Source organism: Balaenoptera ricei, chromosome 5, assembly GCF_028023285.1.
Source record: "Balaenoptera ricei isolate mBalRic1 chromosome 5, mBalRic1.hap2, whole genome shotgun sequence".
In the NCBI taxonomy this organism is placed as follows: domain Eukaryota; kingdom Metazoa; phylum Chordata; class Mammalia; order Artiodactyla; family Balaenopteridae; genus Balaenoptera; species Balaenoptera ricei.
In genome coordinates, this window is record NC_082643.1 from 99,892,075 (window position 1) to 99,907,724 (window position 15,650).

The window sequence follows — 15,650 nt, forward strand, 5'->3', positions numbered from 1 at the left end:
CAGGTCATTTATGCGTTCTTCTGCCTCAGTTATTCTGCTATTGATTCCTTCTAGTGTATTTTTCATTGCAGTTATTGTATTGTTCATCTCTGTTTGTTTGTTCTTTAAATCTTCTAGGTGTTTGTTCTTCAATTCTTCTAATATGTTTGTTAAACATTTCTTGCATCTTCTCAAACTTTGCCTCCATTCTTTTTCCGAGGTCCTGGATCATCTTCACTATGATTATTCTGAATTATTTTTCTGGAAGGTTGCCTATCTCCACTTCATTTAGTTGTTTTTCTGGGGTTTTATCTTGTTCCTTCATCTGGTACAAAGTCCTCTGCCTTTTCATTTTGTGTATATTTCTGTGAATGTGGTTTTCCTTCCACAGGCTGCAGGATTGTAGTCCTTCTTGCTTCTGCTGTCTGCCCTCTGATGGATGAGGCTATCTAAGAGGCTTGTGCAAGCTTCCTGATGGGAGGAACTGGTGGTGGGTAGAGCTGGCTGTTGCTGTGGTGGGCAGAGCTCAGTAAAACTTTAATCTGCTTGTCTGTGGATGGGTGGGGCTGGGTTCCCTCCCTGTTGGTTGTTTGGCCTGAGGTGACCCAACACTGGAGCCTACCTGGCTCTTTGGTGGGGCTAATGGTGGACTCTGGGAGGGTTCACACTGAGGAGTACATCCCAGAACTTCTGCTGCCAGTGTCCTTGTTCCCAGAGTGAGCCACAGCCACCCCTGCCTCTCCAGAAGACCCTCCAACACTAGCAGGTAGGTATAGTTCAGTCTCCTATGGGGTCACTGCTCCTTCCCTTGGTTCCCGATGCACACACTACTTTGTGTGTGCCCTCCAAGAGTGCAGTGTCTGTTTCTCCCAGTCCTGTCAAAGTCCTGCAATCAAATCCTGCTAGCCTTCAAAGTCTGATTCTCTAGGAATTCCTCCTCCCATTGCCAGACCGCCAGGTTGGGAAGCCTGACGTGGGGCTCAGAACCTTCAGTCCAGTGGGTGGACTTATGTGGTGTAAGTGTTCTCCAATTTGTGAGTCACCCACCCAGCAGTTATGGGATTTGACTTTATTGTGATTGCACCCCTCCTACCATCTCTTTGTGGCTTCTCCTTTGTCTTTGGATGTGGGGTATCTTTTTTGGTGAGTTCCAGTGTCTTCCTGTTGATGACTGTTCAGTAGTTAGTTGTGATTTCGGTGCTCTCCAAAATTTGTGCTCTTGAACATCAAGAGCTTTCAATACTTTCTGAACTTCCTTATCGAAAATTTTGTCTTGTTTGTTGGTTGGTATTTTTGCTTGCTTGAGGATGAAGCAAGAGAGATCATGAATTTGAAGTTCCTAAACAGTGCTTCGTAGTGTCCTCTCAATGAATGTTTCAAATACTTATCATCAGCTTATTTGTTCCTTGTGCTTATTTTGGGTTGTGGTAAGCTGAGTAATGGCCCCACAAAGATGTCCATGTCCTAGTCCCCTAGAACCTGTGAATACATTACCTTACATAGTAAAAGGGACTTTGCAAATGTGATTAATTTAAGGATCTTGAGATGGAGAGATTACAGTGGATTGTCTGGATGGGTCCAATGTAATCATAAGAGAAGGGCAATCTCCCAGAGAGGTGATCGTACAGAGAAGGCAATGTGATGATGGAAGCAGAGAGATATTTGAAGGTGATTTGCTGCTGGCTTTGAAGATGTGAGGCAGGGAATGCAGGCAGACTCTAGAAGCTTGAAAAGTATGGAAACAGATTCTTCCCCGGAGTCTCCAGAAGGAACAAACCCTGCTGACACCTTGACTTTTGCCCAATGAGACTATCATTGGACTTCTGACCTCCAAAAGAGAATAAATTCGTGTTGTTTTAAGCCATTAATATTGTGGTAATTTGTTACAGCAGCCGTAGGAAATGAGTACAGATTTTGGTATCTGAAAGTATCCCTCTTTCTGCCTCCCTTTGTCCTCAGTTCCAAGACTGAGCTTGGGACATCATTAGCACAGGATTATTACTCTTTGCTAATCTTGGCCAGAGTCTGCAAGGAGGTTGCTCCAAAGAAGAAGCGAGATTGGAGAAGGAGTGAGGTGAGTTCAGTCATCAGAAGAAAGATGTTTTTCTAGCTCCAAACTATGGCAACTCTACTGTAACAAATACTAAAAATATGAAAGTGGTTTGGAAGTGGGTAATGGGTAGAAGTTGGAAGAATTTTGAGGAACATGATGGAAAAGTCCTAGATTGCCTTGAACAGACTGTTAGTAGAAATATGGGTGTTAAAGACTGCTGGTGTGGTCTCAGAGGAAATGAGGAACATGATTTGGGAAACTGGAGGGAAGGGGGTTCTGTTATATAATGGTAGAAAGCTTAGATTGTGTCCTATAATTATACAGAAAACAGAACTTGTAAGCAATGAATTTGGGTATTTGGTTGAGATTTCCAAGCAAAATATCGAAGGTGTGACCTGGTTTCTTCTTGGTTGCTTTTAGTAAAATGTGAGAGAGGAACGGAGAGAACTGTTACAAAAAGGAAGCAGAATTTGATTTGGGAAATTCTCAGCCCACACAGATTGCAAACAATGCTGAAGTTAAGAGATCCACTGCCAGGAAAGCATGCTCTGGAGAGTAAACCAATGATGTAGTTGCACAGCTTCTTTTTGATTAAAAATGTTTTAAATTGTAGTAAAATATACATAAAAGTTATCATCTTAACCATTTTTAAGTGTGGATAGACTTTTGCTAGTACTTGGAAAGTACAAAAGGTTAGCACATTCAAGTATATAGAGGGCTCTTTGAAGGGGTGTAAGACTCAGAAGCCAAAAACAGATGAAATTATTCAGGAAAGATCTGAGGAGTAGCCTGTTTTTTAATAAAGTGAATCTCCGTGACCCACAGTTTTTGAGAATGCTATACCAACAAAAACATTGTCAAGTTGGACCAAAAGGGACAGAGGACAAAAATGAAAAGACTCTCAAAATTCTACAGGCAGAAAACATGCTGAGAAAAACTACTCAGTGGCAGACATGTGTTACTCTTCATGAAAAAGGATGATTCCAAGGGTGGAGAGCTCCAAAGAGTGGAGTCGGGGGTCCAGAAGGCAGAGGCATGAGCCATGTAAGTTATTTCCAGGCTTTGAAACTTAATGGAGTTTGCCTAGGTGGACTTCAAAAGTGATTAACTGACTCTTTTTCTTCATTTTCTCCCTTCTTGAATGAGAATGGATCTGTTACGCTATGCCTGTCCCACCACTGTATTTCTAGAGCACAAACTTGCTTTCTAGTTTCACAGCTCCACAGGTAGAGGATTTTGCCCCAGGACACATTATATCCAGAACTGCACCCATAATTTAGATGATTAGATATGAGAGTTTAGACTTAAGTTGATACTGTAATGGGCTGAGACTCTGGGGGTCCTTGGAATGGGTGAAGGTATTTCTCATGTGGGATGTATGAGTCTTTGAGGACTGGCAGTGGACTGTGATAGGCTGAATAATGGTCCCCCATAAAGATAGCCAAGTCTTAATCCCTGGAACCTGTGAATATGTTGTACATAGTAAAAGGGATTTTGTAGAAGTGACATATACTGACATAAAGACACAAGACCTTTGGGTCAGAGATACAATTTATTACTCATAGCCAAAAAAAAAGGAGCCAGATCAGCATTGTGGGTTGGTTTCCCATGCCCCAATTCCCACAGGTGTTAGCTCTGCACACAGAGCTGCTGGTACATCCTCTCACCCTTCCCTACGGGGAGATTACTCATTACTCCTGGAATGCACGCAAATGTCTCCAGGGAGGTAGGAAAAGGCTTTATCTTTATTTCCCTGGGATGTTTCTTGGGAAAATGTCTCTAGTTTCACCATTCTGGAATGTCCCCGTACACAAGTGTTCTTAACTTAAATGCAAATACTTTCAATCAGAGGATCCAGACTGTGCAGAAATGTGAGCTATTCATGGAAAATTGTCTTCCAACTGTATTTTAAGCACCAAGAAGGGGGAAAAATCTACTACCTTTAATAGAATAGAAAATCTGAAAAATCAAATATTTCTGCTAACCTATATGATTTTAGAGAAAGACCACACCCAAAGAAACATCACCCAGTGGGGTCAGGAAATATGTAAAGAGAGGCAGAAGTTGAAATTAGTTTGAGGAAGACATATTAAGCAATTAAATTGCTTAATTTTCAGCAATGATGTGAGGAAGCAACATCAATCAATGCCGTTTTGGGATGCTTATAGAGATTATCTGACAAAATCAGATTTTAAAATGTAAAAACGGCGAAGAAATTTGCCATACATTTAATTATTATTCCTGGGAATATGACCTCATGTTACAGGTATTAGATGTTATTGATTTTTTTCTCTAGCAAATGTAAATGGAATATCCATTTGCTATGTATCATGCAAGATGACACGATCTCTGCTCCTATGGAGCATTCATTCCAAGGTGGCAGGTTGACAGAACTAGTAATCACATAAATAAATACAAATATTACAAATTACATACTACCAAGAAAACAAAGAAATAAAAGGAAGAATAAAGAAGGATGTACCCAAACTAAAGTGGCTAGGAAAGACCTCTTTAAAGAAGTAACATATAATTCAATCTATTCTCAAAATAGAAGTCAGAGTGAGTTTTTTAAAACCTAATTCACATCATGTCTTTCCTCCACAGAACCCAACTGCTCTCCATTTCACTGACAAAAATCCAGAGCCCCTATAATGGTCTAGAGTCCTTCATGATTTGGTCCCCAAATAGTTCCCTGACCTCCTTTCTTATTACTTTCTATAGCACTTATTATCTTCTAAATATTATAAAGGTTATTTATTATGTTTATTGTCTCTCTCTCTCCTTGACAGAACATAATAAGCTCCACTAGAGAATTGTCTGTTTTCTTCATTTTGTATCCCAAATGTGTCTAGAACGGTACCTGACCTCAAATAGAAGTTCATTAAATTTTTGTTCAATGAACATAAAATTACATTATGATTTTATTAGTATTAAAATATAACAAAAATAAAAACAAAGTTATCACATACACTGTTGTATTAACATTTAAATACAACAGATAAAAAATCACAAAATAAGAACTGCAGAAACAAAAACCAGGTAAGATTTGTTTACACAACATTGTAAAGCAACTATACGCCAATTAAAAAAAAAAAAAAAAGATTTATTTAATGTGGTAGGTGTGCTTGCCCGTTCATAAGTTCATTCCAGTCTGGAACACAGGAGGATAATGCTACTCGCATATCTGCTGCACCATTTAATCCGTTCCTTTCCTTTGCTTTTAACTGGGTTAAGACCGAAAACCCTAGTTCACACAAACTAGTTGCTGTGAATGGTAATAGCAGCAGGATACTCTTTCGGCTTATCAAAGGAAAGTCTTCCTTTATCTTAATCCAAAATGCTGATAAACTTAGTGTTTCATAATCATTCTTCGATGTATATGAAGAACTGAGCTGCAATAATTCATTTTCTTCCTCAGGCACCAAGTTTAACTCAATTATTGATTCTGGGTTTCGAAAAGCAAACGGATCTTTTACCCAACAATTCTGTCTTAATGTTTCAAATTTCTCTTCTGGGAATAAATGGTTAAAGGTTTGGCAGAGAGAAGTGAGGTGCAACAATATCTCTAGTTTTATTTCTTCCAAAATGTTTTCATTGATAACATTCTCTTCAATGTGCTGCAAAAACCTGGGAAACATGTAGTAGCTAGGACGGTTGCTTTTAAGCCTCGCTTGCCACAACAGTAACGCCTTCTGGAATCCTTGGATACGTTCGGCCTGTTGGAATATGTCACTGTTTTTCCCCTGTAGTTTTAAACGTAGTTCATTAAGGATGCCAAAAATATCAGTTAAATATGCCAGTTTCGTTACCCAAATATCATCCTCAAAAATAGCTGCCAAATGAGACTTCTTTTCAATGAGAAAAACGTGGATCTCATTCCTGAGTTCGTAAACCCTGCTCAGTATTTTCCCTTGAGACAACCAACGAACTTTGGTGTGATACAGTAAGTGGGTATAATTAGCTCCAATCTCCGAACAAAACGTTTCAAGAAGTCGGCTGTTTAGTGAGCTCCCTTTAATAAAGTTAACAACTTTCACTGCCTTTTTCAATACTTCCATGAGCTTCTGTGGAATCTCTCTGGATGCTAATGCTTCACGATGTATAAAACAATGATTCCATGCACCACTAGTAACTTCTAGCAATTTTTTAATTACTCTGCTCTGTTTTCCAGTGATGTTTGCTGTTCCATCACTTGTAATTCCTTTGCAGTTTTTCCAGTTTAATTTATACTGACCAACAATGCACTTTTCTAATTCTGTGAAAATATCTAATCCACTTAGGTGTGAGGTTAAGTTTAAACAACACAAAAAATCCTCCATAAAATCGCCTTGCCACGCATATCTGACATAGACTAAAAGTGCTGTGCAGCTTCCAGTATCTGTGCTTTCATCAAGCTGGATTGCAAAATCTATTCCCGACTGTAACCGAGTAATAAGCATTGCCTCTAAATGTTCGGCAATTGTACAAATTCGAAGAGATATTGTGTTATCACTAGGAATCGTTTTTAATTTATCAGCAGATTTATCATCAAAAATTGTACGCACCATATCCAAACATGCTGGAAGAATAATTTTTTCAGCAGCTGTGTGAGCCATTTTCTCTTTTGCCACACGATATGCAACTAAATATGATGATAATAAGGTTTTCTCACTAACAGTAGTAGAGCAGCTAAGAAATTGTGTTGATGATTTTACATCTATTTTCTTTCTTTGAAAATATTCAAGAGGCTTATCAATAAGTTCAGCATGCTGTGTTTCTAAGTGCCTTTTTAATTTTGAAGGTTTTAAGCTTTCATTTGCAAGAATATTATTACAAATAACACACTGAGGTCTGTCATTTTCAAAGGGTTTTTCACATTTGATAAAACCGTATTTTAAATAATCTTCATTATAACGCCTTGCAGTTACTTTTTTCTTTTTGAAACGTGGCTCAAACGAAGTTGATGTCTGCAGATTAGAGTCAATAGTTTTCTCAATATTGTCACTATTCATACTTCCAGATCCAGCAGTAGAACTTGAACATGCTTCTGCATACTTTGCTTCATTATTCCTCTTTCTTTTAAAAAAGAAATGATCCATTTTAAAAGCGATTTTGAATAAAATATTATAATTGCCACTAACTATAATTGTCACTTTTATATATATATATATATATATATATATTTTTTTTTTTTTTTTACTGCCTAGATAACATCTTTCCAAAAAATGCAGTTTGCAACTGAATCTCAGTGGAACACCTCAGACTTTATATCCATTTGCAAGTCATGGTAATATACAACTAGACTGCAGATCAACCTTGTTATTATGAAAACCAAATAAGACATCAGCGGACAATGATTTAAAAACCATTTCTTAGGCAATCAATGTACATTCTATTCATCATATCCCCTCCATCAAATATCTTTCCACATATTGAAACTGACCTTAGTATTCCTTGCAAGGTGTATAATTCTGGCAAAGGATTCATGTAAAGCACTCTGATATTTTATATTTTATTTTGTTTTTAAAAATGTTCGTCATGACTCACAAAATTGATTTCATGACCGACTAAATGGGTCACATGCATAATGTGAAAAACACTGATATAGAGACGTTTTCCTCTGTTGTGTTAGTGGCTTGACTACGTCTGCTTGATGATCAAAGAAACTAGCTGATCTGCTAAACTGTTGGCTGATACAGAAACTTTCTTGAAGTGGTAGGTATATATCATTCCTGATTTTCATTCCTGATACTTTTTGACGGGAAGGGTTTTTAAGAGTGCCAGTATGGTCTGATCTTGTGAGGTTCCAATGAGGTTTTCCATGGCTAGGTCAACTATAAGGTTGGAGTTGGTGACATATTTTTAGAACTGTCTTGGAATGCATCCTTGACCTGGGAATAAGACCAGAGATATGATATTAAGCATTACAATACAGAGAAATAGTGTTGCCAGCTATAGGGACCTTTACAGAATCCAAGGTCATGGGTGCTGAAGCAAAAAGCTGGTAGCTCTCAGCCCAATGTTATATAGGCTTAGGCCTTTTTCTGTAAGGCAAACCACCTCAACCAAGATTGGGAGATAGAAAAAATGATATAAGACCTGGGAGTTGGCATCAGGAGATGCAAAGTACATTGACGAAGCTAAACACAGCAAACCATGGAGGAGCACAGTTCATTCACTATATATACTTCCTCTTAGTTCAGTCTGGCCATGCCCATCTCGTAAGTACTTCCCGCACTGCTCTCTTTGAACTTAGGATATTTGGGTCTTATCAGCATAATACAGCACTTCCTTACAAACCACTCCATCAAATAATGCCACTTTGGGGAGGTGGGGGAGGAAGGGTAAAGTCTTACATTTACTGTAGTGTTTATTAGAAATTAAACATTTTAACAGTGTTAACAGTTTTATTAGGATTGTTTGCACTAACTAGATTTTATTTTCTGTAATTCTTGATGCTCTGGCATTTGGGTTCTCACTAATCAGAGAGGGAACTAATCCTCCCAGGGTTGGGTAATTCCTAGAGATAGCAAACAACTTGACTGATAGCTCAACCCAGGAACACAACTTTAGAGCCAGCCCTACCCACACTTCCCCCACCCTCCCAAATCAGGTTCTTATTCTCCAGATATTCCCCTGCCCTGTTTACCCCAGGGCCAGGTAACCATGAACTAGGGACAGCCCCCATGCCCTGAATCCTGGTGAAACTGTTAAGAAAGCCAATCTGAAACCTGCTTACCTTGCTTGGCCAATTCCTTCCTGAGAAAACCACAATACAGGCTTTTCCACATTTCCCCTTCCACCCCCTCTCCCTCCTGCCCAACCCTGGTGCCTCCCATGTGGCCACCCTGTATAGCATGGCACAGCATGCCCTACCTCCTGTATCTAGGGACCTGTGAGTATAAAAACTACCTACGTCATGACAGCCATTTCAAGTCTGTTTGCCTTATCATACCTGATTAAAACAAATCGCAGGTAAATCATTTTTACTTCATCTTTGTTCTGGTTACAAAGTTACAAAGTTGCATAGTTTGGCCCTAATCCTATTTTCCACATAATGTCTGTTATTTTTTAGCATAAATTTTGCATTCCATGAGTTCTTCTAAGTCATAGTGTTAAAGCTGAAACACCCGTATCTCGAGATTACTTTTATTACTTGCCTGGTGAATGGATTCCCCCAATCACTTGAGAGGAAGATTGGAATCCTTCAGTTTTGGGGACATACTAAATATTTGTCATTCTAGCTATCACCCATCCTTCACCTGTGAGTGAAACAGTATCATACAGTACACAAGTAAGGTATAGGTTTCAGGAATACCAGGCAGCACTCAAAATGTGTTACAAATTATCTGAATGCCATCAATTTTCACCAGCCTGTCACCACTGTATTTATGTGGGGGCCTAATCTTTTAATAATAAAGCCAGCTTTGAAAGAGGCATCAGAGCAGATGGTGACCTTGAAACAAGATGTTGCCAGATGGAGAAGGCCTTAGTGAGATTCTTCCCTGAGACTTCATTACTTATTTTTAACAGTAAACTTGAAGGGGACTTACATTATGTCATGTATACTGCACTTTTTAAAATTTTAATAAGCTTTATTTTTTTTAAGAGCAACTTTAGGTTCACAGTGAAATTGAGCAAAAGATAGAGATTTCCCATATATTTCCTGCCCCCACCTATGCAGTCTTCGCCATCACCAACACCCCCCACCGGAGTGGTACATGTTACAGCTGATAGACCTACAGTGTCACATCATAATCACCCGAAGTCCACCCTTTACATTAAGGTTCACTCTTCGTGTTGTACACTCCATGGATTTTGACAAATGTATAATGACATGTATCCATCATTATGGTTTCATAGAGTATTTTCACTGCCCTGAAAATCCTGTGCCTCTGCCTCCCTTCTTTCCTATCCCCACTCTCTCTGCCACCAATCTCTAATAGTCACTGAATTGTTTGTTTGTTTTTACCAGCTTAGCTCCACAGTTTTGCCTTTTCCAGAGTGCCATACCGTTGGAATTATATGTATATAGACTTTTCAGATTGGCTTCTTTCACTTAGTAATACGCATTTAAGGTTCCTCCATGTATTTTCATGACTTGATAGCTCATTTCTTTTTAGCACTGAAAAATACTTCATTGTCTGGCTGTAACAGTTTATTTATCCATTCACCTACTGAAAGACATCTTAGTTGCTTCCAAATTTTGGCAATTATGAATAAAGCTGCTATAAACATTGGTTATAGGTTTTTGTGTGGACAAAAGTTTTCAACTCCTTTGGGTAAATACTAAGGAACCTGACTGCTGCATCGTATGTACAAGTACATTTTTAAAGAGGATCCCAGCAAAGGTTGTGTATCCTTTTGTTGCTGGAGCTTGTCAATATTGTGGGCACAGATTATGCTTTATAGATAAAGCATAGATGTTGCTCAACTTTTTTTTTGAAATGGTGCCAGCTTTTGTTAACATAACTCACACGCGCTGACAGACTTCAAATAATGCCAAAGGGACTGCTCTAGGATTTCCTGAGTTGTGATGGCCTACTCCGGTACTGAGTTATTCTGTTGATGTCTCTGAAATGAACTGCCAATAAACAGAACCAAGTCAGAACTGAGGGGTAAAGGTGGCTGGTGAGATGGGTTACACAATTTAGTATAATTCAGTGAGAAAGAGGGACATGGGGAACTGTCAAGATAAGACTATTTGGTCAGTTTGGCATTGGACAAATACTAAATCTTGAATTTAGGAGAAGATATTTTATGAGATTAAAAGTTTTAAAGGGCATTCTAGAACAATGCTGTTGGAATGCAGCTTCAGGAATGTGCCAGGAAGGTGGCAGCAGGAGCCATCTGAGAAAACTTTGCTATAGGGAGTAGGGTTAAGTTGTAATATGCACGAGATCAAAATGTATAACCTTGTCTCTAGGCTAGCAGTCTCTTGGCATAGTTTTCCGTGTTTAGTAACATAAAGCATTGGTGTCAACAGGAAGACCTACAAATAGGGGCAAAGGTCAGGGTTTATTAGGATGGTGGCATTTTTAGGTGTTGGTTGCCTTAGGAGGGGCTTGAAAATATCAACTTGATTAGTTATTATATTATGAATGCTTTAACTAGGACCAGTTGCTAGAGATCTAATGTATATGGTACCTGATTATACTTAAAAAAGAGTACATTTGGGGGGAATTCAGGGCCTGGTCTGAGAAATGGGCAAAGCTTTTCCTTGGAGGTCTTATGTCCTGTCTGCCAAGGTAGTTAGTAGGACTAAAGAGTTTATGGCAGATGCCTATTGGATGTCACAGCATTGTGGACAACATCAATATATTAAATCAGAACTAAACTGCTGAAAAAGCAACTGCATCTAAATCTCTTTGATGAATAAGAAGAGTTGGAGAGCAATTCACAACAGCCTTGAAGCAATCTGATTCAGATATATAACTGCCCTTAATAGCTGAAAGAGAACATTTATTGATTCTTCCTGTCATAGTGAAGGATGCTCACTTGTTTTTAATGTTCCTTCCCTCCACATGAAATTTCAAACCACTCAAATTTTATCCTGTATGCCACCTCTCCCCAGATATTTTATAGACATTTACCTTATACAGTTAAAGAAAAACAGTGTTAAAACGCTCTCCAAAGTCTTTTGTTTGCCCTCTCTTTTCTTTATCTATGTCTCTGAAAGGTGCCTTAATGGCAAGTCACAGGAGTTTGGAGGGACAGGTTCAAACCTGAGGGCTTTGGTCTAACTGTAAGTTTTGGAACTTTAAACAGAGATATTCTCAATTAGAACTCAATGTAAATCAGAGCATATACATATGTTAACATGAATAACTACATGTGTGATTCCATAACCCAGATGGGTTCTGCTGGGACAGGTCCTTTCTGGCCAAAACTTCAAAAATCTATAGATGTGTGCACTGATGCTTAAGATGTGTGTGTTGAGGCTGACTGCTGTGGATATATAACCACATTTCAGAGCAATAATGTTCTTTAATTGGGTGTGCATCTATCTTAGCCATTCTTTAGGAGAGAATTTCAGTTAAGGTGACCAAATACTTGTAGCTGAAAGTTTCTTATATACCAAGGTGCAATAATAATGACCTATTCCTAGAACAGTGTTTGTTGTAATGGTAGGTACTCAGTAAATGTATTTGAAAGATTGAATGAGAGAATGACAACTGTAGCAAACTGTACCATGTACATTGTTTTTATTAATCAATGAAAAATAAGTTACCAAACTATATTTGAACAATTTGGTAATATGTAAGACAAAGGTTAGTAAGACCTATTCTTTAAAATTGGATCAACGATATTCTATTTCTAAATAAACTGCTTATAATGTTAAGTAGTAGAAACAATGGTCTTATAAAAACATAAATGTAAACTATATTCAGATTTATCTTATAAAGCCTAACACTTAAATCTACCTGAAAATAAGAAACACATTAAAAAAAACTAATATCTCATTTGTATTACAATAAGTAATTATTCTTTTAGACAAAAACAATTGTCTTTAAATCATTCTGTTCTTTTATATTTTTACTATTCTCATTTCAATCCAGTTCTCTGTGGGCGTTCATAATCGGCTATACTTCAGACTGTTATATCCAAAAAGTATTCTTAAAGGGCTTACTCTCTCTCCTCAAGCAGACAATTCACCTACAATAATAGCAGACATAGTATATTAGGGTATAGACCTGATAGATGTGGGGATGAAAGCATGGGGAAGTCCTTTTCTAACTGAAAGAGGATGCAAGGTAACAGCTAAATGGGAGTCAGAAGTAGAAAATGTTGCAAGCTTGACAGAAGAAGGTATGAAATAGTTGTTTACAAAAGTGGTGCTACGAATGGACTAGGAAAATGTGTTAGGATTTTAAGCAGGTCTGCATGATTGCCTTACATGCTTAATGCAATGATCATTATTGCTATGATGCTTGATAGGTGTGGTCTTTAATTCCCTGCCATGAATTTTTACCTCTCAGACATATTTCCATGGTGCTATTATCTTCTAAAAATACAGCTCTGATCAGTTTCCTCATAATTCAAAAACCTCTATCGGCTCTGAGCAGTGTAATCTCCTCAGGATAATGTCGTTTAAATCTAAGCCTCATCCTATCTCTCTAGGTTTCTCCTTCATTCCATATCTCCATACTATTCTACACTTTAAGCTCTAAGACTATGGGAGTTCTTGAAATACCTCATGCACTTTCATGCTTCTGCTTTCGTTCTGGCTGGTATTCTCCTTGCCTTAAGTCATTTGAAATCCTATTCATTCTTCATGATTTAGCTCAAATGCTACAGCATTCATCCAATCAACTAACATGCAAGTATTTACAATGTGCCAGGTCCTGGGGATACAAAGCAAGAAAATGAATAGTGATATATTCGTATAAGGGAACACCTGTTCAGCTGTTACAAGGAATGAACTAGAGTTACATAACACTGACAAATCTTACATTACGTTAAAGAAAGCTGCCAAAGGATATACACATTTCTGATTGTTAAAACTATGCAAAACAGCACTATATGCAATCAAAAATTAAAAGGGTGGTTACCTTGGTCAAGAGGGAACATAACGGGATTGGGTGGAGCAGACAAAGGACATCAGTTATATAATAACTATTTCTCCAGTTGGGTGTCAAGTACATATGTATTAGTTATAGTTTTATTTCTACTTTTTGTCTGTCTAAAGATATTCTATTTTTAAAAGGGATGGTTAAAGCGTGATTCCTTCCTGAAGGCATTGCAAACCTGTCCCATAACCAGTAATTTAAAATTATGTTCTTTCTGTCTCTGGTATTCTCCTTTGTTTCCTGTATTGCCATTGTGCACACATCAGTAATACTTAGGCCTTAAGAGTAGAAACTTGCAGGTACGAGCTTTAGGTAGATTAGAATGTAACCCTCTTCCCAGGAGACTCCCGTTTGCTCCAGTTCTCCAGGGACCTAACTAGGCCTAAGAACCTCAGCCTGACCCCTTCAGCTGACCCGAGAACATCTTCCCTCGGATCCCGGATCGCTGACCCCTTCCCCCGGGAGACGTCCATTCGCCCCCTGAGCAAAAGCAAAACGTGCCTCCCGCCAACGAACCCCGGAATGTCTCCCTTTAGTGGACTCCTGACCACTCCCACCAGAGGTTGCCTTTCTTCTTTCTCACCTCCAGCCTCACGCCGCGAGCCTCGCGCCTCGCCTGCCGACCCGCGGTGCGCCTCGCCCCCCATTCTCTACACAACACCACTTCCAGTCTAACCTCAACACTCACAGAACTCACACTTTCAGCCGGAAAAGGGCTGACTCGGTCCTCTGCGCATGCGCGGAGCTAAGAGTCGCCCCTGCCCTCGCGGTCGTCTCGCGGTATTGCCTTTTCCCGCGAGAGTTATTTGAGCTTTCTGGCGGTAACCACGCCCTCGGCTGTCCGCGGCCGGCTGACCGGAGTGTGAATTTTGTCTGCTGAAAATCTGGCTGTGGTCAGTCGAGCCAAACACAGCCGAGAGCGGACACATTCGTCCCGGCCGGGTTCTGGCGCCGTGGGGCCCAAGAGGCTGCTGCCGATTAAGGAGGGCTCCCAGCTTGCGCAGCAGCCGCATCAGAACCGGGCGAAGCTGGTGGTGGCGTTGAGCCGCACCTACGGCTCGGCGGTCCCCGCCACCCCTCGCCGCCCCGCTGGTACACCCGTGAGCACGTTAATTTGTCAGTCTTTGTAAGGGAATTACAGAGATGTTTTTCAATTCTGCTATCATTTACCTTGTTTACTTATTTAGAGAACCATATTGTTCTTTGTAATCATAGTAGGCTTGTGTCTCTAGGTTAGAAGTTCACCGATTTTTAACATAAATCTGCATTTCATTAAATAGATATAAAATGTATATAAATATAAATAGATATATAAATATAAATAGATATAAAATGTATATAAAATGTATATTAAATATATATATTTGTATTTCTGCCCTGTAATGATTTTAACAAAACACGTTTCTTAGGAACAGAATAAGTCAGTGCAAAGGAGTTCATTTTTGTTACAAACTATTTTTCAGGTTAATATACAGGTGTCCCCCACTTTTCAAAAATTCGATTTAGGCCACTTCGCTTTTACAAAAGACCTGTATTGTATTAGTACCTGTTTTCATAACTGAAGGAAATCTGGAGGGTTTTCACTTTTACGAAAAAACGGCAAAAAGCGATAGTACTTGGTATGCTTAGCCTTCAGCGGTTTTTTTGCAGGGATCCTTTACCGAGGCAGCGCGCAGACCCGGCAGCCTGAGTGGCACAGCCAGGCTCCTTCCCTGGAAATACACTGAGCGTCTCAGCATCAAGCCCCCATAGCTTGGAACTGTGTCTGTGAGCATCAGTGCTGCATCTCGATTTATTTCGTGCATCCGTCAGCAAGTGTCCTAAAGTATCAGAAAAGCTTAACATAAAACCAGATGTAGTTTTAAGTGTTTTGATTGGGGTGAACGAACTGGGCATTGTGTGTGAGTTGAACTTGCTTGGGTCCACCATTTCCATGCAGAGAGAAAGAATCTTGAAAGCTGCCAAAGTTACTATTGCTTCTGTTAGTAGCAAAGTGGTCTCAGTTGACATCCAGCAGTGGGTAAACTGGAAAGTCTATTGCTTGAGTGGACTGATGGTTGTACAAAGCG

General features: G+C 39.3%; 1 protein-coding gene across 2 annotated transcripts; it reads right to left on the bottom strand.

The window, feature by feature from the left end:
• Positions 1-4,998: 4,998 nt before the first annotated feature.
• On the bottom strand, positions 4,999-14,302 carry FAM200B (family with sequence similarity 200 member B). 2 transcript variants are annotated; one of them, XM_059923310.1, is made up of 3 exons: positions 14,165-14,302; positions 7,455-7,902; positions 4,999-7,087 (listed from the first exon to the last, which is right to left on the bottom strand). In XM_059923310.1, exons 2-3 carry the CDS (start codon positions 7,496-7,498, stop codon positions 5,140-5,142), a joined length of 1,992 nt encoding a protein of 663 aa, XP_059779293.1. In that variant the 5' UTR covers positions 7,499-7,902; positions 14,165-14,302; the 3' UTR covers positions 4,999-5,139. The 2 variants fall into 2 exon arrangements, with proteins under 2 accessions (XP_059779293.1, XP_059779294.1); XM_059923311.1 differs by having other exon boundaries at positions 4,999-7,902.
• Positions 14,303-15,650: the final 1,348 nt, after the last annotated feature.